The sequence below is a fragment of the Rhizopus delemar genome, genomic scaffold (genome assembly GCF_000149305.1).
Source record: "Rhizopus delemar RA 99-880 supercont3.11 genomic scaffold, whole genome shotgun sequence".
Taxonomy (NCBI): Eukaryota; Fungi; Mucoromycota; class Mucoromycetes; order Mucorales; family Rhizopodaceae; genus Rhizopus; species Rhizopus delemar.
The window spans coordinates 1525054-1544890 of NW_027137837.1; the positions used below are offsets into that span (position 1 = coordinate 1525054).

Below are 19837 nucleotides of genomic sequence, written 5' to 3' on the forward strand. Positions count from 1 at the left end.
TTAAACACCGATCCAAGTTTTGAGTCAAAACATCGCGGTCTATTTTCCTTTTATGAACAGAATCATGACGAATCCTTCCACGTTGTCAAATGAGAATCAAGATGTTTATTATGAATTTTGTTTTTGATTGGGTTTACCAATCCGGCTCAAGGTTCTTATGTTGGGCACACGAAGACCACTGGGTCTTTTCTTTTCTTCTTGAGAAAAGGATAGTCTCGAGGGCGTTGGACTTCGTGAGATACGAGTGGATGGGGATGAAGGTCTTGGGGTGGGTATGTGGCTTGTTCGTTGATTGGGTATTTTAAATGAAGTCGTGTGGGGTTTTGGCGGTGTCAAAGAAGGAATACAGGATGCACGGTTAGACAGTGGGATCCTGGTTTCCTTTTTTGTCTTTGATTTACTCGGCGTGGGTGTATTGGATCGCATCCGGGGAGAGGAAGCAAGACTGCCGGCAGAACAATCACTCAATCGACTCACAGGACGGGAAGATGAGGAAGAGGATTCGGACGGATAAATTATAGGCGTCACACCGTATTTGGCATACTGCGTCACGGTCGATTGAGAATTAAAACTATTGTCACTACTTAAGCTATCGGATCGTTTACGGAGAGTTGCTAAAGTACTTTTCAGATCAATGTCTTTTTTTGGTTCACTCTGTCTACCTTTGTTATTTATAATGGATTTCGTTGGCTTTGAGTTATTGACTGTACTCCACAACTCTACAGGCTATGACAAAGGACTGTAAATTTTTTTTTTTGTTCTCCTTTTTTTTTTTCTTCTTCTTCTTCTCCCAACCTTTGTGACAAATTCATTAAATCCACCATCAAAAGAACTCGCTGTTTCATCAACCTACAAAGCCAAGTTAATTGACAGCCTTGTCTCGTTCTTGTTCTTTTCTTACTGAATTTAGTTTCCAAAAGTCTTCTGTTGAATCGTCAATGATATCCAAATTAGCCAGATCAGGTAAATCAGTTTCGTCGTCCATGTCTGCTGTATAATTGGCATTGATGAGTTCATCTAAATTAATACTATCCACTGAACGTATGCTTCCTGGTCGACCGTCCTTTCTCTTTGTTTGTTCTATCGAAATGCTAGTTGTGCATAAGCAAACCTTTTTGTCTTATGAATAATTCAATGATTTTACCAGTTATTATCCGCATCGACGATGTTTAATACACTCTCTGCATTTTTCGTGTCTCGAAATGAATGTACGTTCATCAGCCAACCTTTCACTGAACTTGTTTCTTTTTTATCTTTAAAACCATTGAAAACAAAAAGGCCTGAGGCTTGAGTCATGTGGGTATATCAAGTCCTGTTTGAAAAAGGAGAGAAAAAGAAAAAGGATGCGTAGAACATAAGCGGTTTCCTTTGCTACGTCATCAACGTTTTGCAGCTTACAGTATCAATTTGGCTTTTGTGATGAAAAAAAACTTGCAGAGGATGGTTGCCAGTAGGAAATTAAGGTTCATGTGTCTGAGTTGTTTAAAATAGATAAATTGAAAGCATCCCTTACTGGAAAGTCAAAAAACAAGTTTCGGATTTAAACTAATTTCAATTCATCCAGTATGGCTCATGCATCCAAGATACATTCTGCTTTCAGTAAACAAGATTACCTTTTGTTTTGTTTTTCTTTTTTAAAAAAAAAATATAAGCAATGAAAAAGCACAACAACATATGATTGGCTCCTATGACTCGAATTTAGAGAACCGTCACTTTCTGAAAAAAAAAAAAAAAAAAAAAAAAAAAAACTTGACCTGTCAATTTTTTTTTCTCTCTCTCTTCTAATCACTTGCAATAATGTCCAGTAAAAACAAGAAAGGTAATGTTTGATAGATGCCTGAGTTCAATCATACTCAAATTTATATTTAGGTCCTTCTCAGGTATACCAAAGAAGCAGTAGCCGATTAGAGCAAGGTTTATAATAATTTTTTTTATAGGCAGAACTTTTAGTTCGAACATGTTCAGAAATCGTAGCTGAACTTGTTGCCGCAGCCGAAGCAGGAAAAGACGTCAACTTGAACGGCATAAAAAATAGAGCGGCTCGAAGAAACAAGTTACAGAATCAACCCAAACTAGTAGAAATCATTGCAGCTATTCCTGAACAACACAAGGCAGCTCTTTTACCTAAATTGAAAGCAAAGCCTATCCGAACAGCCTCAGGTGTAAAGTATTTGTGGAAAGAGATTTAAAACAAGTACTAATTTGTATGTAGATTGCCGTTGTAGCTGTGATGTGTAAACCGCATCGATGTCCTCATATTGCCATGACTGGCAACATTTGTGTCTACTGCCCTGGTGGCCCTGATTCTGATTTTGAATATTCTACACAATCTTACACCGGATACGAACCCACCTCGATGCGTGCGATCCGTGCTCGTTATGATCCCTATGAACAATCCCGAGGTCGTGTGGATCAACTTCGTAGCTTGGGACACAGTGTCGATAAAGTAGAATACATCATCATGGGCGGTACATTCATGTCGCTCTCTGAGGATTACAGAAACTGGTTTATCCAAAACCTGCATGACGCACTCTCAGGCCATACGAGTAACAACCTGGATGAGGCCGTTCGCTATTCACAGCAGAGTCAAACAAAATGTATTGGTATCACGATCGAGACAAGACCTGATTATTGTCTGAAGCCTCATTTGAGTCAGATGCTTCGATACGGCTGTACTCGTCTGGAGGTGGGTGTGCAGAGTGTGTATGAGGATGTGGCCAGAGACACCAATCGAGGCCACACCGTCAAGGCTGTCACAGAATCTTTCCAGATGGCCAAAGACGCTGGATTCAAGGTCGTGTCACACATGATGCCCGATTTACCCAATGTGGGTATGGAAAGAGACATGGAGCAATTCAAGGAATACTTTGAGAACCCAGCCTTCAGATCCGATGGTCTCAAGATCTATCCTACCCTCGTCATTCGTGGCACAGGTCTTTATGAACTCTGGAGAACCAAGAGATACCAAAACTACACACCCAATGCCTTGGTCGATCTGGTCGCTCGTATCTTAGCTCTTGTGCCTCCATGGACTCGTGTCTATCGTGTTCAACGTGATATCCCTATGCCTCTCGTCACCTCTGGTGTCGAACATGGCAACTTGCGTGAGTTGGCTTTGAATCGTATGAAGGACTTGGGTACAGAGTGTCGTGATGTACGTACTCGTGAAGTCGGTATCACAGAAATTCATCAAAAGATCAAACCAGATCAAGTGGAATTGATTCGTCGTGATTATGTGGCCAATGGTGGTTGGGAAACCTTCTTGTCCTATGAAGATCCCGAACAAGACATCTTGGTCGGCTTGCTGCGTTTAAGAAAGTGTTCACCACAGACATTCAGACCCGAATTGACCGCAGGACCTTCATCGATTGTACGAGAACTTCACGTCTATGGTTCGGTTGTGCCTATGCATGATCGTGATCCTACTAAATTCCAACATCAAGGTTTTGGTACCTTGCTGATGGAGGAAGCAGAACGTATTGCAAGAGAAGAACATGGAAGTGTCAAGTTGAGTGTTATCTCTGGTGTTGGTGTAAGACATTACTATGCCAAGCTTGGCTACCATTTGGATGGTAAAGAGAATCCATATCCTACCTCTATTTTACTAATCATTATCTCACAGGTCCATACATGTCAAAGATGCTTGTTTAATGTAGTCATAATTTAATTAGAAGATGAAAAATGTGTATATAACATGAATATTTTAAAAATAAAAATAAAATCTCTTTTTTTTTTTTCCTTTTATTTTCAATGTCTACTGACGAGAAAATAGAGAAAGAGCAAGATAAGACTTTATCTAAACTATCCAAAGCACCAGGATTACCTCACAAAAAGTTGCCATTTTGGAAAACAAGTCTCTTTCAAACTTCAAAAGGCACACTTCGATCGCCCAATTCATCTTTAGACCCTATAAAAAGTATATAAAAAAAGAAGGTACCTGTTAAAAGACCTAAACGTCCTTTTCTTTCTATCGCTACACAGCAGAGGACCCACAAAGCTCAAGCTCACTGATCACTGTAAGAAAGAGCACGATCCCAGCGATGAAGCTGACGATGTGTGCCTTTAGAAAAAAAGTGACTTTGAAATGATGCATGACGTGCTGAATCGAAAGCAATCCACCAACTCATCCGACCAGAACGTTGTCAAGCAACCAGCACTATCCAGTCGCGCATTAAGCCAAGCTCTGTTTAAGATACCCAAGAAAAAGCGTGAGGAACAAGCGTTTGATCATGCTGTCGTTCGACTGGTGGATTCATTTAAAGAAAAGGCTGCTGAACAAGAAAGGGTGTATGCCAAGGTCTCTCGTGAGGCAAAAGCGCTCAAGAATCATTTAGAGCATGTCCAAAGAGAGAGAGAGGACGATCAGAAGAAGAAGGCGATAGAAACCAGTCTGAGCCGGGTAGGCACTATTCGATACCGTGCGCTTGGATCAAGGTAAATGGGTATGGAACAGGACTCCTGGTGGTATCCCACATCATTTTGTTAGGTTGGATGAATTGAACGGGCAGATGAATGCTTTAAAGTGCGTGTTGAACAGCTTGGAGGGGTTCGTACAGCAAGTTGAGAAAGCAAAGGACCCAGATGAAACACTCCGTAGCATCTGTATTTCAGACATTCAAAAAAACAAGGCTAAATCAACCAAGCTGACTGGATTCAAAGAACGATTATGGCATCAAGTGAAACGCCATGGTCAGGGTATGCATCAGGAATTGCAAAGTGTAGCACACAATCACGCTGTCATTCAACAGCATGTGTCGGATGTAGTTTGTTTTTTGGGTGAGCATCATCAAAAGATGGGCAAGTGAACATGATGATGAACGTTCAGCCATGCATGTCCTGACCTTGTTTCTTTAGCCGGGATAAAAACCACACTGGCATCTCAGCATGGATTCTTTAACGCGATGGCGGTTCATGTCAAAGAGTTGCTTGGGAATATAGAAGCTTGCATGATCTCTGCCGCCAACACCTCTAAATTGATTCAAGACGTCAAGCTTTCTGCACAGAGCCACAAGAGCTCACTAAAGCATCTTTTGAAAAGGCATGGGCATTTGTAAAATGGGCATGTGCTTGCTAAATTAAAAAGATAGCATTCAGGAGATTGAAACAATGGTCAGTGAGCACTCTTGTAAGTCTGTGTGATCAATCAAATTGTATTATTTTAGTCAATGTACTCACGTGTTTATCACTATCAAATCCCAAAGACACATATGCTATGAAAGAGCTTCAAAAGCACAATGAGGTAAAAAAAAAAAAAAAAAAGCTTGCATTGTACTCCTTACTTTTATACGCCTTAACAAAAACACATTTCAGGAACAAAATAGGTAACATTCTCAGTTTTCTACACTTCTTGGCCATGTGCATCAACGCTTGTTAGACTGGATCATTCTGCTGACAAGGAAGAATGGCCGAAAGAACAAGAGCAGCTTGTCAGTCGCATACATTCGCTAACCATGATGAGCCAAAGGCGTGAAAAGGAAGAAAGGTAAACAGGATGGGACAAGTCAACATGAATCACTCTTTGTTTTCTTGCAGTCCGAAAGATGTTCAACAGCGTATGCTTCAGGACGGTATGAATGCACAGACACTAGGTCAAGATACCAATCAGCGAAAAATCGTTGGCATAGATCATAGACGTATTACACGCTCTGCTGCTAGAAAACAAAGTACAGGATCACCAGGACCTGCTGCTCTGACGAGCAAGGTGCTTGCGAACGTGAATAAATCGTCTGGTTTTCTTATCATTTTAACCAACACGTTTAAAACATAGACCCAGTCAAAGAAAACTTCTGCGTCTTCATTACAGGAACGGTACGATATCAGTTCTTTTATAGAGTAGATGCATTTTCGCGATCTGTGAGAGGTAGTAACATAAAAAAAATGCTTATAGAGGATGGCCACCTGAGATGAACATCGATCAGATCAAAGTGAATACAAAAGAGGATCCATTGCAAAAGAATCCTTTACCCAAGAAGCGGAGAAAGATTCGAGTGAGATTTAAGTCTGTCTCAAAGTGGTGTACTCATGCTTTGATATAGAAACTGACAAGTGATCCTGGGCATTCATTGTTTGATTCGGACGACGACATGGAAAAAAAGGTGAGCTTTTGGTTGTTGAAAAGGCGTCTTTTAATTTTCAAGCATAGATTGAAGACTTGATTGCTATGAATAAATCTGAAATAGAAAAAAAGACGCGTGTATTGAAATAACAAAAACAAGTGTCAGTGGTGACACTAGAAAACAAATCAATCATCATCAGTGGATATTTAAAAAGAAGAGGGGAAAACATATATTTATACATATTATTCTACATAAAGAAGTAATTTTAACAAATTTCATAATCCTCATATAATTTTAATTAATATGAAGTATACAATATATAAGAGTAGGTAAATGGGCATGTTAAAAATACATAAGCATAATATCTAATAAATTATATAAAGAGCCTTAACCATAGAAGCGCGACAATTTATCAATCATGTTCACCCATTCAATCATGGTAGCATTATCTTGCGCCTGAAGTGTATGCGAAGTATAAAGGGTATCAATTGTGAAAAAAGTCTTTGATTTCTATTATTGAAGATTAGTATTGGAACCAAGTGTTTCTATGTTTCCTTACCATCGTATTGCCATCTTCTTTATGTACATTTCTTATGTGAATCACGTCCGCCTCATGGATCTCTGATTGATCCTCATACATAAACATATAATTTCTATCAACAACCGTTAGTGACGTCTTTTCCATCTTCATTTCTTATCCTTTACCCCACAAGCACACACCAAAACTTTTCCCATTCTTTGCCCTCTGAATCATTCTTGCGATGCAAAAAGCCCTTTTTAGCAATCGTGTGCTCATTCATCAGGATCTGATGAACACGAGGAGCCCATCTTCGAATGGTAGGATTGGCAGTAGCCGGTGGTAATTCCTTCTCCTTCTTCTTCCAAAGGGCCAACACATGCTCCAGATTAGGTTGAGCGATCGTGGAAGGATCGAGGGCGTTTTCGTTACATAATCGGTCCAATTGCTCATCAAGGTATAACCTGTATCGTGTTGCTTCGACCTCTTCTCTTTGCAACATCTTTTGTCGATGGTTATCATAGATGCTCAAGATACGCGAGGGTAAGTCTTGCTTACAGATATCCTGAATACCAAAGAGTTCTGCATGATAATCCACTACATAGATACAAGACACATGGGCCTTGGCATGACCTGATTTGATGGAAAAGAAGTTGAGAATAGAGGAACCTCGCTTGTTGTTATTCTGATTGGCCGTCTTCTTCTTGATGCTCACAGCCTTGTTGTGATCCTTGATGTGAACCGCGATTTCCTTTTCAAACTTGATCTCGCGTTGGCTTTGGTTGCGCACGATAAAGGTCAGGGTCAAGAGCACCTTGTGCGCATTCAAAGTCACAGCGTTCAGCAAGCGTGTGTCGTGTAACGAGCTATCCCAGGAGCACTCGGCCTTTAGCTTTTGATAATCTGTCTCGCTTGCTTGAGAATTGCGCTTGGAGTCAATGAGTTTCAAGAGTATGTCGGATTGAGCGGACGGTGGGGACTCGATCACTCGGCCCTTCATGTCCACCAAACGAACATGGCCCAGCCTGACCTCCACGATGCGTTCGAGGTTCAATTCAGGTTGTGTTGTTGCATGTTCGAGAGAGAGGATCAGACGTCGTTGCTGTCCTTGCTGAAGTGAAAAGATACCACTGCTGCGTTCGTTGGATTCGATGGGCACATGCTTGTAGTCCCCTTCGGGTGTGATCTCACAAATCTGAATACGGGCAAGCACATCTTGCGACCGTTTGGGGGGAATGATGGCCTTGTTCTCGTCGTCTTGCTGCTGTGGCTCGGTTGAGATCATGAGCGAATCGAGATAAGCCTTCTTTGGTTTACCGTAAACCTCAAACACAATGTCTTTTTCATGGATGATATCAAGCATCTCTTCCGTGATGGCCATGGACAGCGTCTGGTGATAATTGAACTCGATCGCTTTGTCCTCCTGGCTGTTTTCCATCGAGTCTGACGCAAACACGCCCTCCAGGTTGTTTCCAAAACTAGACAGACGGAACTGAGCATGGACCCGAGAAAAGAGCTTGGGATCCAATCCAGTCATGTCAACAATAGAGATCTCAAAGACCAATTGCTGTCCGATGTGTAACAGGTCACGGGGGTTTTCTTCGTCAAAGGAAAAGTGACCATCTTCACTTCCCTCCGAACGATTGGGGTTCCTGACAGACCTTGCGATCGGAGCAATCAGCACCTTGAGCTTACCCATCAATCGTCCTGTACTCCTGCAGTGAACCGAGACTTGGTTTTCTACAGGCACTTGTGTTGCCAAGTTTTTAAGAGGTACCTTGGCCAATCCGACCAAGACATAAGAAGGCACGTTGGAATTATAAAACAAGTCATCACCCTTGAGATGTTTTTTTGAGTCTGTGACAAAATTTAAGCCTTGAAGATGTCGAAGACGAGTAGCAAATTTCTCTACGGACCAAATATAGGTCGATTGATGCTTGTAATCAATCACCTGGATGCCCACACACGGCTTCTTTTCCTTGAGCAGATCTGTATCAATGCCGCATCGGTGATGGGATGAGCTAGCGGCTTCCCAGTGAGAGGATGAGATGAAATCGTCGTGATAGACAATAGCGAATTGATAAAAGACGTCCTTGTTGGATTGCTTGGCCAGCTGGTTGGCTTGTTGGACATAAACGTCGTTTCTTAAAATCACTTGTGCCATCGTCACATTTCTCATTCTCTTCCAGTGGGCAATGACCTTCTTGCCAAGCGCGATCTCACGAGGCGAAAACATCAAGGCCGGAGTCGCGGAAAAGCGGCGGGACAGACGACGTAGCTTGGCTTCATACTTTCTGCGGTGGTGTTCGTATTCCTGCACCTGTTTACTATCCAAGTGGGCAAGTTCATCTTCCGATAAAGAAGAAATGGTACTCGAATCTGTCGTGTAGTATCCATCATCGTCCAAAAAGACCGAGGAGGCCGTGGTTGAATAAACACTTTTCCGAACAGAGGAGGATGAAGTTCGGCGGGAAAGCGTGTCGGAGCCTGTAGATTGACGTTTGCGTAACACGCGTACTTTGGCTACCTCATCAAAGAGTTTATCGAGATCCTGATCGGTAAAGTTGTTGAAATTAGGATCGTTGATGTAGGTATTCAGCATGGCCTCTCGTCGAGCAAAGTTCCAATCCATGACTTCAGAAGCTAAGGGTGGAGACATCGTCATCTCTCGTTCTTCAGAGGGTGAAACGGGTGAAGGCGGTCCTCTACTTTCCGGTCGAACAATGCTTTCTGTCAAGATCATGCTCTCGCGCTCTTTCTTGGCTTCGCCTGGGTTATTGAATCTGAATACATGATAGTCACCCAAGATGATACGGTAACCACTCTTGAGCTTCTTGGGTTCTGAGATACGTAAACCATTGACCATGGTCGTACAGCCTTCTCTGGGATACAAAATGACTGAATCATTTGAATTTTCAAAATAACAGTGATTGTCTTCAATGTTGGAGCCGCTCAATCGAATGACATATGCGCCATCCGCTCGAGTACTTGCTGTCTCGCAGTCTTCTATAAAACGATCGACATGAGTGATACCAGGTTTGATATTGTACATTAAACATTCGGACATCAACGGATCTTCGTTCAAATTGATCAAATAAGGTATTTCCTTGGGTGTATACAGACCCACCTGATTCTTTTCGATGGTGATACCCAGACTCTTCAGTGACTCTTCTCTCACCTGGTGAATCTTTTCCGCATTCTGTAATTTTTCTTCCCACGTCTCGTTCAATTCGCCCAGCAGCTTCTCGGTCGTCTGCAGCTGTTCGACCATCTCTTCCTTTGTCAACTGCGTTGTGTTACCAGAGGCATCCGTGAATACCACTGACGATTTCAAATTGGCTGAGGGTGCGGCTACTGCAGTACTGTTGGAAGCTGCTGCGGTGGAGGAGGTTGTGGATGGTTTGGCTGAAGATTTCTTTCCTTTAGCAGTGGCTGTGATCTTTTCTACTTCAGCAGGAGCATACACCATCAATGCCTGACGAAGTGCTTCGACTTCGTCCTTCAATTCACGCATTGCTTTTGCACTCGGGTCTTCATTCACCACAGCCTTGGTCTTGATCTTCTTGGCTTGATCAGCATAACGTAGTGTACTGAGCGTTTCATCATAATCTGCTGGTGAAATGGCGGCAATCATACATGTCTTTGAGTTACCACCCAAGGAGTCTTTGAGTAACCACGTTAATACCTATGATTGACTACAGTCAGTTTTTCATGGCAAATGAATCAAATGGAATCTTACAGAGTCACGAAAAGGTATATGTGAAGCATCTTTTGCTTTTTTGGAGCCCTTTTTAGGTTCAGCCGAGGCTTGGTCAGCAAGACCAGCAATGACTTTACCCAAGGTTGTTAAAGATTTATTGATATTGGCGCCTTCCTTGAGACGAACACCTGTTGCTCCAGTACTGTTGGCTCTTTCACTACCAGCCAAATCAACCAAACTATGAATTTTGGGCTTAGTATACAACAGACAGTGTACATCCTCTCTTATTACCTAATACGGGCTACTTTCTCAGCCGTTTGTTTTGTGGTTGGATCTTGAATACGTTGGGTGACAAAGATGGTGAATACTGCGTGAGAACGAGAAGAGGTTGCGTTCATTTGGGTAGCAGCGACCGTTCTAGCCTTATTTCCTTCATCCATCAATTGATCAATGTCTTTAAAAGAGCTGACAGCCAAACGAGAAAGGTCTTGAACATAAGGACCCAATACAGGATGTTCTCTTACTTTAAGGTTGGCTTTATTACTTGGATTTAACAAGTCTTTTACTTTTTCATTATAAATTTCGATATAAGATACTTCCACTCGAAAATCTTTTGTGTCTGTCTTGTTTTGTGCTACGCGGTCGAATAATTCTGAGCATGTTCTTGGTATGATACCTTTGTCTTCGCCATAACCCACCTAATACATTATGTTAGGCTCTATAAATCCATACAATCCGTGTACTTGCCATCGAATATGATTTTCCAGAACCAGTTTGACCATCTATTTTTTTTTAATATAAAATTAAATTTTTAATAAAATAAACGGAAAAAACGTCATTTTACGTTTTTGAACTGACATGCAAAAATACAACAATTATATCCTTCGAATGCGTGATCCAACAATTCTTTTCCAAGGTCATTATAAACACACTCTTGATCTGCATAATCTGGGTCATTGACATCGGCAGACCAATAAGATTTATCAAATGTGAATGCTTTTACTTCTTCTGGCATCGGTTTTGGTCCCTGAGTTGCTGGTTTCGTGATGATAGTTTTGTTGCCTTCCATTCGAATAAGGCTTGTAGCTCCTCGAGCCTTTTCTGTTGTATGTCTTGTCAGTTTCTATTGAATGTTACATAATTTCCTATTTACCTCGAGAATTTAAAGGTCTACAACGTACAACGACCTTAATATTACCTCCACTCATTATTATTGTGAGTTAAATATTAGAATTAGATTTTTTAAAATAAAAAAAATAAAGGATTTCTTTCTCTTTTTTAGTCGTTAAATAGAAAGCTTTTTTTTTTTTTTTGCTCTTTATGCTTTGTAATATAAAAGAAGGAAAAAAAAAATAAAGTTTAAAAAGCGTAAAAGAAATATAAGAGAGTGAAAAAAAAAAGTCAAAAGAAAAGAAGAAAGTTGGGAACTGAATATAAAAAAAAAAGAATTACACTAAATATAAATGCATGCAAAAAGCTCCTTTTTAGGCAATTGTGTAAAAAAGTAAAAAAAAGGGGAAAATAAACACATTTAATTTCATTGTAAAACTTTTTTTTGTCTTACTTCTTCTAAATATAACTCTTTCGCTCTCTCTCTCTTCACTTTCTTTCCCTTTTCTTTCATTTCTTTTTCCTATTTGTTTTCTCGTATTTCCTTGTTATGTTATCAACTTACTGAAAGTGAAGCTGTGTACGTTTGGACGGTAGAAACATTTTGCGAAGTTTAAAATATTTGTCTCCGCCGCAGATAAAAAAGAATCGTTCCACAATTTACACTCTGTAAACAAAAAAAGTTATCCAGTCAGTTGCACCGATGATTGTTTAGAGTAAATGACAAGTTGCTGTCAGAGGGGGTTGGGGATAGCGTTTCACGATTATATACAAAACCTCACATGATTGTTGCTGAGAAAGTAGATAGGACACAGACATTTTTGACATTTTTGAAAAACATACAAAACAAGTCGTATTTCCTTCAATTTCTCTCTCTTTTTTTTTTTTTTTTTTTTGTTTCGGCTTTGTCATAGAATCTCAAGCTGATCTATTTGAATCTGGTGACTGAAATGATGTCTGAATCCGTGATCTGTGTCAGAATTTATAAAGTATGACTTAATTTTTTGAATGCAAAAAGAAAGTAAGCAGCCAACGATTCTATTTGTAATCTGATTATTATTATGCGTAAGCTATAAATGGCTCATGATGAAGCTATAAGAAAGTATTATGATTTTGTCAATATGAATTATTATTTTATGAATATGTGCATTATTCTTTGGTTGTCAAATCTTTTTGGTTTCCTTGGCAACTTAGTAAATTACGTACTCCGCATAAAAAGAAAATCGCTGTCAGGAACCAAGCATAATCTGTACCCGACAGCTATCTTTTAAAGCTCCTTATTTGCATCTAAAAAATGATCAAAGTAGAAAATGGTCTTGTAAAAGCTGAAATGACGCTTTGTTAAAAAATATGGGAATACATCAAATGAAAGAAAAAAGAAAAAAAAATAGGACGATTGGGAAATCTTATTGGATGAATGAATGTTTTTTTAGGCACAATCCCAATGAGACGTTATGGAATTCTTTGTAAACCGTTTCAAAAAAAATGATTAGGCATTTCTTTTAATAGATGGATATAAAGTTAAGTGGAGACACATGCTTATTTTTTCTTTTTTTTTTTTGAGTCCCATTTCCTTGTTATATATCTACACCAATAATTCTCAGAATGTCTAGCTCACAGTATCTCGTTGGGAATTGTGCCTAAAAAAACATTCATTCGTCCAATAAGATTTCCCAATCGCCCTAGCAAATCACATTTCTTACTTTTTTTTGTACGCTATTTTCAGGAATGGATGTCGCATTAATTTGTCATTTTCATGTGTAAATTGTATTGTAAAGTTTGTTAGAATGCGACCTTTAGACCTGAGAATAGTATACTTGTTTTGTATTTTCATGTCTAACTGATCACACTTTTTAGGAAAAAAATGTCGCATGGTTCAAGTAATGAGTTGCACTTGGTCGATGTTCACCCTAGAAACAGAGCGAAGGATGTAGTTGAAGATCTTAAATTGAAGCCAAGAACAATACAGAGATGGTACAAATCTTAGAAAAAGAACTCAGATTCATTGTTCAAGACTATAGGCCGCCCAAGAATAATTGAACCTGAAGGAGACAGAGACAACCAAAAATTTAAAGTCTGACTTCTATTTTAAGCTCCTCGCTGCTACAATGAATCAGATAGGTAATAATTTTGAGGGCCTATCTGTATCGAAAAGGATGTTATATTGTTATATGGCTAATTTGTGGACTTTTACTTTGGAAAAGGTTCGATCGGAGCCGGTAGAAAGAAACACTCTAAAGAAGATGCAAACAAGAAGGAATGGGCAGAGATGGTAGGTAATTTAGGTGTCGAATACATGGCCAACCGTGTTTCTATTGATGAATCAAGGTTTCTCGCGAATTTGCAAAGATCGCAAGGTCAGGCGCCTCAAGAAGGGCCTGCCCAATTTAAAGCGCTCACCGCCAACCCTTCCTATTTAATAAGCAATTCACATGCAACACTCTTTTTCTGAAAAGTGCGACGACATCGTTTTGGCAAAATGTGTATTTGTATATGCTTGAAGGTTGCGCCAGTGAAAGCCTTGATAAGACTCTAGTTAGATTATACAATCACCGAGATGATTATATGTAGATCATATAACTACTTCATTAGCATATCATAATAAAATAGTAACTTTGGATTTTGTTCAATCTTTTATTGTGTTCTAACTGATAGTTCTTACATATTCATGTTGCACTTTTGCTATAGTGACGTGTTATTAAGTCGCGACTAGTACACATAAAAGTCATCAAAAACCAGAGTAACTAATTTTTTTTCAAATTCTCGATATATGTTGCATTCTTTGATGTAGTATATTCATCCTTTGCTAGTGATTATCGTAGGCGTTTTTTATCTACTGATCTAAAATAAATTCGTTAATATAAGGCTCTATATTATCAATAAAGTAGTCCATATAGATCTAATACATTCATATAGCTGAAGTAGTATGTTTATTGATCTATACTTGATATACAGTATGTGTACAGTTTTCGTTACCATTGCTGTGATTAGGTTGTAATGTACCTTTAATGATGCTTGGGCCAGGCTATCACTATCTTAGATTTTATCCTGGGCCATTATTATCAATAAGAAATCCTCGTTACTGTAATTAGCAAAGACTAGGAAGTTAGTCAGTTTTCAAAAAAAAAAAAAAAAAAAAAAAAAAAAAAAAAAAAAAAAAAAAAAAAAAAAAACAACCATCTGCGACCTGTTGCATACAGACCATTTATTACTGACTCTAGAACTATATACTAGACGACATATATGGAACACCTACTACTACACACCACCAGCAATAGCTGTTCTCTTTATTGTAGAACAGTAACTGATTGTAGCTGACATTGATAAGTATAAGCCTTAATACAAGATTATAATTAAAATGAGATCATACAGTCAATTTCAATTAAGCGTATTCTTATAATGTGTACTGTATTAATGATGCTTTTTCTTATAAAAAAAAAGTATCAACTAAAATAACAAAATCTTTTCCTATTGTCAGCGTAAAATAATGTTATTCAAATCAGTAAGGAATTCCAGAATAAAAAGATAATCTATGACAGTCATATAAAAAACAAATGGAAAGTTGTCATAATCCTAATTATAGATAGCACTTGCTAAAGCACCTGAAGATTAGAAGAACGCTCACAATAGAAGATATCAAGCCATTCAGTCAATAAGATATAAATACCTGCCTTCAACTAGAATAATTTTTACTTCAACTTCAACTGAAATAAAGATCAGTCTCAAATAGTATCCAAAATGTTTCTACCTTTCTTTAATTATTTTTACCATAATACAACACTTTCGTTTATTTACATAATCGTACTTTGTTCTATCGTTGTACAGCAGTGCAAGAAACTGAAGCAATGCTATGTAACTTAAATACAATGCATCAACTTGTAAACAATGAAGCATATGATCATACGAAAAGGCAGTAATAGAAGGTCATAATTGAAGACCACCTCTCTCTCTCTTTGTTTCAAATTGATCCAAATTGTCGTATTTATCTCATTAAATACTTATTATTCGTATGAAATTGCTCAACTATAAGAAATAAAAAGTACCGAATACATAATATTACTTATTACACATTCTCTAAGGCTCATTTACAATACTAACCGTATATATTATTTATGTTCAAGTTTAATACAAGAATTGACCTTGAACTCATTTCGGTCCCTAAATAATTTCATTTTCTATATAAAGGTGTACTTTAATTAAATGGGTTCTTTCTTTCGTCTTGAAATCTAATAAACAGGTTACATAAAATCTCATTCACTAGTTTTCAAGTACTATCTCCTTTTTATTTCTCACTTTTTTATCTGCAAATATCTCACGATTTCTCAAAATGAGCAAAAAGCCACTTTTACACGGTCTTAAATCTGATTTTACTCTGGACAGTAACATTGGCAACATTATGAAAGTCGATCTGATTTTCTCCTCATTACCTGCTGAAAATTGAGGGGATATAAATCAGTTAGTCAGTTCTTTTATAGAAAAACATGCAAGTGATGTAGTTGACGCGGACCAAGCGTTTTCACGAATATGCCGTTCTTTGGAGATAATTTGCAAAAAAAGGCGCAAACAGTTAGCTCTCCACTCTTACTGCGCCGATCTTTTAACTTTCCTCAAGCAAAAACAAAGCAAAGAGCATTTCATGAAAAAATTTTCAAGAAAGTTACTCGAGTTGGAAAGGCAGGCTTTAGATACTTAAGCTCGTCAAGAGGGCTACAATAATGGGGTTCGATTGGCAATACTTGAGGGTAGAGAGTATTCAAATGAACTTGATAAAGAAGTTTCAACTGAAAGAAGGGAAGAAGATTATGAAAATGAATCAATTAACAGCGAGAGGGAAACTGATCCAGTTGAAGACCCTAGTGTAGACACAGAATTTAGTCTTCTTGGAAAGGTAGTATGCCACTTTCAGTTGTATTTTCCTTACTGAACTAATCGATGTTCTATTTTTTAGAGGGAGCGTGATGGTTTTTATACAAAGATTGATAGTGACAATAGGCGCAATAGAATATCTGTAGGAACAGCTATCAAACTTGATGCTCTATTGAAATACGAACTATTCAAAAATCAAAATAGTTTAGATAGCTTTGAAAGAAAAAGCATGAGGTAGGCATTATAATCTGATATTTGAATCAATTTTACACCATCAGCTAAATAATTATATAGCACGGGGCTGTCGTCTACGCTAGATTTGATAGACTTGACAGATAAAGGGCAGGCTAGTATCTTTGAGCAACAGGAATGGCAAGAGATAAAGAGTACGCTGATGGCCAAATACATCTGTAACAAGAAATGTTATGTTCCTGAACCGGTAGCTACTACCTGGAAGATAGTTACATCTGTAAATTGATAGCGGTTTTTTATTAAAAGCAAACTTACTAAATTATTTCTTTTCACTGTAATACGGCTGTCACAACATGGTAATGGGTTCGAGCTTGGAAGACAATACATTGCAAAGATAGAAGGCACGCCATGCTACAAGCCTTTTTCAAAGTACTTACATGTCTTACGAGTTTGGTAAAGAGTTCATAACAAACAGTGAGTTTACGCACATATGTCTAATACTCTTTTTTTTTTTTTTTTTTTTTTTTTTTTTTACTAGCCTAGATATCATGGAAAACAACCCAAAGATCTTACAAAAGAAGTATACCAGTCAGTTTACTGAACATGACTATTTGGGTAAAGTTTGGATCCCCTTATTTGATACAATCCTGGCAATAAATGGCTCGACAATTAGATTGAAAAGGTTTTCATCTGCAACGAAATAAAACGCTATTATAAGCTTATTAACATTATGTATATGTAGTGGAGACAGCGTAAATGGCATCAGTACTGAAAATAAGAAGCATCAGTACGAATCAAGCAATTCGATAGCATCATGGATTGCTCTTTAAAAATAATCAACAACTTTCAGTTAGGTTTTATGTCCAGCAAATTTATTGGAGAAAATGGTATGCTCCCACAGATGATTTTAGAAGATGCCCAGGCTCATAAAGTAAACGAGTATAATCTTGGTTTACTTTTAGACCAAGAAAAAGCTTATGATCGTTTCAATCTAGACTACCTCAAAGTGGTGCTCACTCACTATCGATTTCCAATAAAAACATAGTTGACTGTATTTACAGTCTCTTCTTCTAAAATCATATTACAATCAACATTAGTGGATTTCTCTCGTAAAATGACATTTTGAAAAAGAGAGGTTTTAAAAAAAAGGAGACCCAATTTCTTGTATTTTGTAAACAGAAAAGTGAAAAAAAAAAGATACAAATAATATTTACCACATGTTAGTATGCTGCCTCATGGTTGTGTGGTTTCTGTGTATGATTGCAAAATGTGATCGATCAAGCTTTAAACTTTACACACAAAGGTAACCACCAGCTAGTAACATCTCCGGTCATAAGGAAAGGTAACGAAGGATGCTTAGGACAAATTATTACCATCAACCAGGTTGAAGTTAAAGAACTATAGTTCAAACGTCTAAGCTATGGGAATAAAGACGCGCGGTACTAATGCACAGTTACAATAACAGCCAATGTCAACAGGTCTTATGAAGGATCACAGAGTTTTGAAATCACGTATGAAAAAGAAAAAAGAAAGAAAAAAAAAACATAATTAAAAAAAAATGATATTAAATTTCAAGTTATTTTTAATAACAAAATATGGAAAGGGGCGCGGAGCGATGTACTGTTCTTGGCTCCAACTTAAGATCTTTAGCTACATCCCTCGCACTGTTTCTAGGGTGAATGTCGATCAAGTGAAACTCTTTTTTTTTTTTTTTTTTTTTTTTTTTTTTTTCTTGCAGTCTCTTTTTAGGTTAAAATCCTGTATTTAAAAGAGTGCTACAGTTGAACACATCCTACGAACGAAACGAACGGCTTACTTTCAAATGAGATAATCATTCATAGAGTTTGGTTATCACAGGTTGATGAGTGTATCCCATTTCATGGATGGGCCTGTTTATGATTTCTTTTTTATAAAGTAAACAATCATGCAGGGAATTTTATTTGTGTCACAGTGCACTTTTTACATGAAAATGATGCCGACTGCTGGAAGGAGAGTGATGCCTTGTATTTGTGCTTATTGGATCGCTCGCAGCGTGATCTAATAATGTACCCATGACTACTCTATTGACAAACCCTCTTGTGAGCAGGTAAGACAAACAAAGCTAATTCTTTTTCTGATGCTCTGTACATTCAAAATCACTCAAAGCTCCCATTGCTCATAATCCAAAAAAGGACGTTTGTCTACAAAAAGCAAAAGAGAACATGCATATAAAAATAATCATTTTCCCTTTTCCAGTTGCTAGGAAACAGCAACGTTTATTTTTTGACTGCTGTAGCGAGTTTTTTCAAATCACTACCAACCACTTCACTTTTTCCACTGCTATAAAAGTTCATCAAACACTCCAATTTCCATTTTTTCCATATTTCTTCATTAGGAAACCCCATCTTTTCCCAGTCCTGTTCTTCTTCTTCTTCTTCTTCCTCTTCCTCTATTTGGTCTTCATACCTTAACAAGAAATTCGATTTATGATCGTTTGATAATTCAGCTACAAACTGGGCCGCATCCACCGCCAAACGGTCATGTCGACTTCTTAATTCTGTCCACTGATCCAATTGAGTCTTTATGAGCTGTTCGTCATCGATGCGTGTCGTATTGCTGATTCCTTCTTGTTGAGGTTCGACTAAGTCTCGAGCGATAGCAGCCTGTGTTTCTGCTTCGAGTTTCTCAATGTCTGGAATGAGCTTTGTTCGAAGCAAGACGCTCAGGATGTTTGTTTCCTGTTCGGTTGTGGTGGGTATATAAGGATGCAGCATGAGCTTGGGTAGTGTGGCCGTACTGGCCTTTTCAGTATAACGATAAAAGTCTTCTGAGAGTGACGCGAACTTGGCTGTGAGCATGTTGAATTTGTTTAAAAGGTCTGGCCAAGTGAATGGATATTTAGGTTCTTTCAGATACGTGATGTGTGTAGCAAACGTTTCTTGAAGTGACCATAATTTATTTCGAAGTGTTTCTAATTCTTGATATGTGTTGGGATCTAATTGGATTGCTTGCATTTTGATGTAAAAAAAGAGGGAAAAAAAAAAAAAAAAAAAAAAAAAATTGTATACCCGAAATGGCTTTTTTGGTTTATTTGTAAAACTCTGCAGAATAAGCCAATCCAGAAGCTAATGAGTACACTCTACTATCGATCATTAACTGGCCTTCATTCGATTTTTCCAATTCTTTTTTGTACATGTTAATAAATAAACAAGGCATGCGCTTCTAAATACATACCTAATAAATATTCTAAAAGCCCCTTCAAAGGCAAACTGATTGTTTGCAGACTCCATTCGTCTGCTTCTGGTTCTGGAACTACCGAAGAACTCAGAATGTCCTTTGCATCAATCACTGTCTTTACCACATAGCAACATGAATCAGTCAAGCCAGGTTCGTAAGGTAAGGGTGAATTGACAAGCG

General features: G+C 38.2%; 7 protein-coding genes across 7 annotated transcripts; 4 read left to right on the forward strand and 3 right to left on the reverse strand.

Annotated features, from left to right (window-relative positions):
- Positions 1-108: 108 nt before the first annotated feature.
- On the reverse strand, positions 109-985 carry RO3G_13241 (uncharacterized protein; the record flags this gene model as incomplete). The annotated part of the gene is made up of 2 exons (XM_067667825.1): positions 109-726; positions 902-985. The coding sequence occupies 2 exons, from the start codon at positions 983-985 to the stop codon at positions 109-111; spliced, it is 702 nt and encodes a 233-aa protein (XP_067523926.1).
- An 812-nt stretch (positions 986-1797) lies between these two features.
- On the forward strand, positions 1798-3651 carry RO3G_13242 (elongator complex protein 3; the record flags this gene model as incomplete). The annotated part of the gene is made up of 5 exons (XM_067667826.1): positions 1798-1819; positions 1870-1880; positions 1938-2162; positions 2213-3572; positions 3623-3651. 5 exons carry the CDS (start codon positions 1798-1800, stop codon positions 3649-3651), a joined length of 1647 nt encoding a protein of 548 aa, XP_067523927.1.
- A 433-nt stretch (positions 3652-4084) lies between these two features.
- On the forward strand, positions 4085-4805 carry RO3G_13243 (uncharacterized protein; the record flags this gene model as incomplete). The annotated part of the gene is made up of 2 exons (XM_067667827.1): positions 4085-4434; positions 4487-4805. 2 exons carry the CDS (start codon positions 4085-4087, stop codon positions 4803-4805), a joined length of 669 nt encoding a protein of 222 aa, XP_067523928.1.
- A 1952-nt stretch (positions 4806-6757) lies between these two features.
- RO3G_13244 (uncharacterized protein) lies at positions 6758-11481 on the reverse strand (the record flags this gene model as incomplete). Its single annotated transcript, XM_067667828.1, has 5 exons — positions 6758-10258; positions 10313-10511; positions 10565-10971; positions 11118-11374; positions 11427-11481. 5 exons carry the CDS (start codon positions 11479-11481, stop codon positions 6758-6760), a joined length of 4419 nt encoding a protein of 1472 aa, XP_067523929.1.
- A 2010-nt stretch (positions 11482-13491) lies between these two features.
- Positions 13492-13835, forward strand: RO3G_13245 (uncharacterized protein; the record flags this gene model as incomplete). Its single annotated transcript, XM_067667829.1, has 2 exons — positions 13492-13504; positions 13588-13835. The coding sequence occupies 2 exons, from the start codon at positions 13492-13494 to the stop codon at positions 13833-13835; spliced, it is 261 nt and encodes an 86-aa protein (XP_067523930.1).
- Positions 13836-16478: 2643 nt separating this feature from the next.
- Positions 16479-17197, forward strand: RO3G_13246 (uncharacterized protein; the record flags this gene model as incomplete). The annotated part of the gene is made up of 5 exons (XM_067667830.1): positions 16479-16483; positions 16544-16718; positions 16872-16894; positions 16980-17056; positions 17184-17197. 5 exons carry the CDS (start codon positions 16479-16481, stop codon positions 17195-17197), a joined length of 294 nt encoding a protein of 97 aa, XP_067523931.1.
- A 1499-nt stretch (positions 17198-18696) lies between these two features.
- Positions 18697-19434, reverse strand: RO3G_13247 (uncharacterized protein; the record flags this gene model as incomplete). The annotated part of the gene is made up of 1 exon (XM_067667831.1): positions 18697-19434. The coding sequence occupies one exon, from the start codon at positions 19432-19434 to the stop codon at positions 18697-18699; it is 738 nt and encodes a 245-aa protein (XP_067523932.1).
- Between the last annotated feature and the right edge of the window lie 403 nt (positions 19435-19837).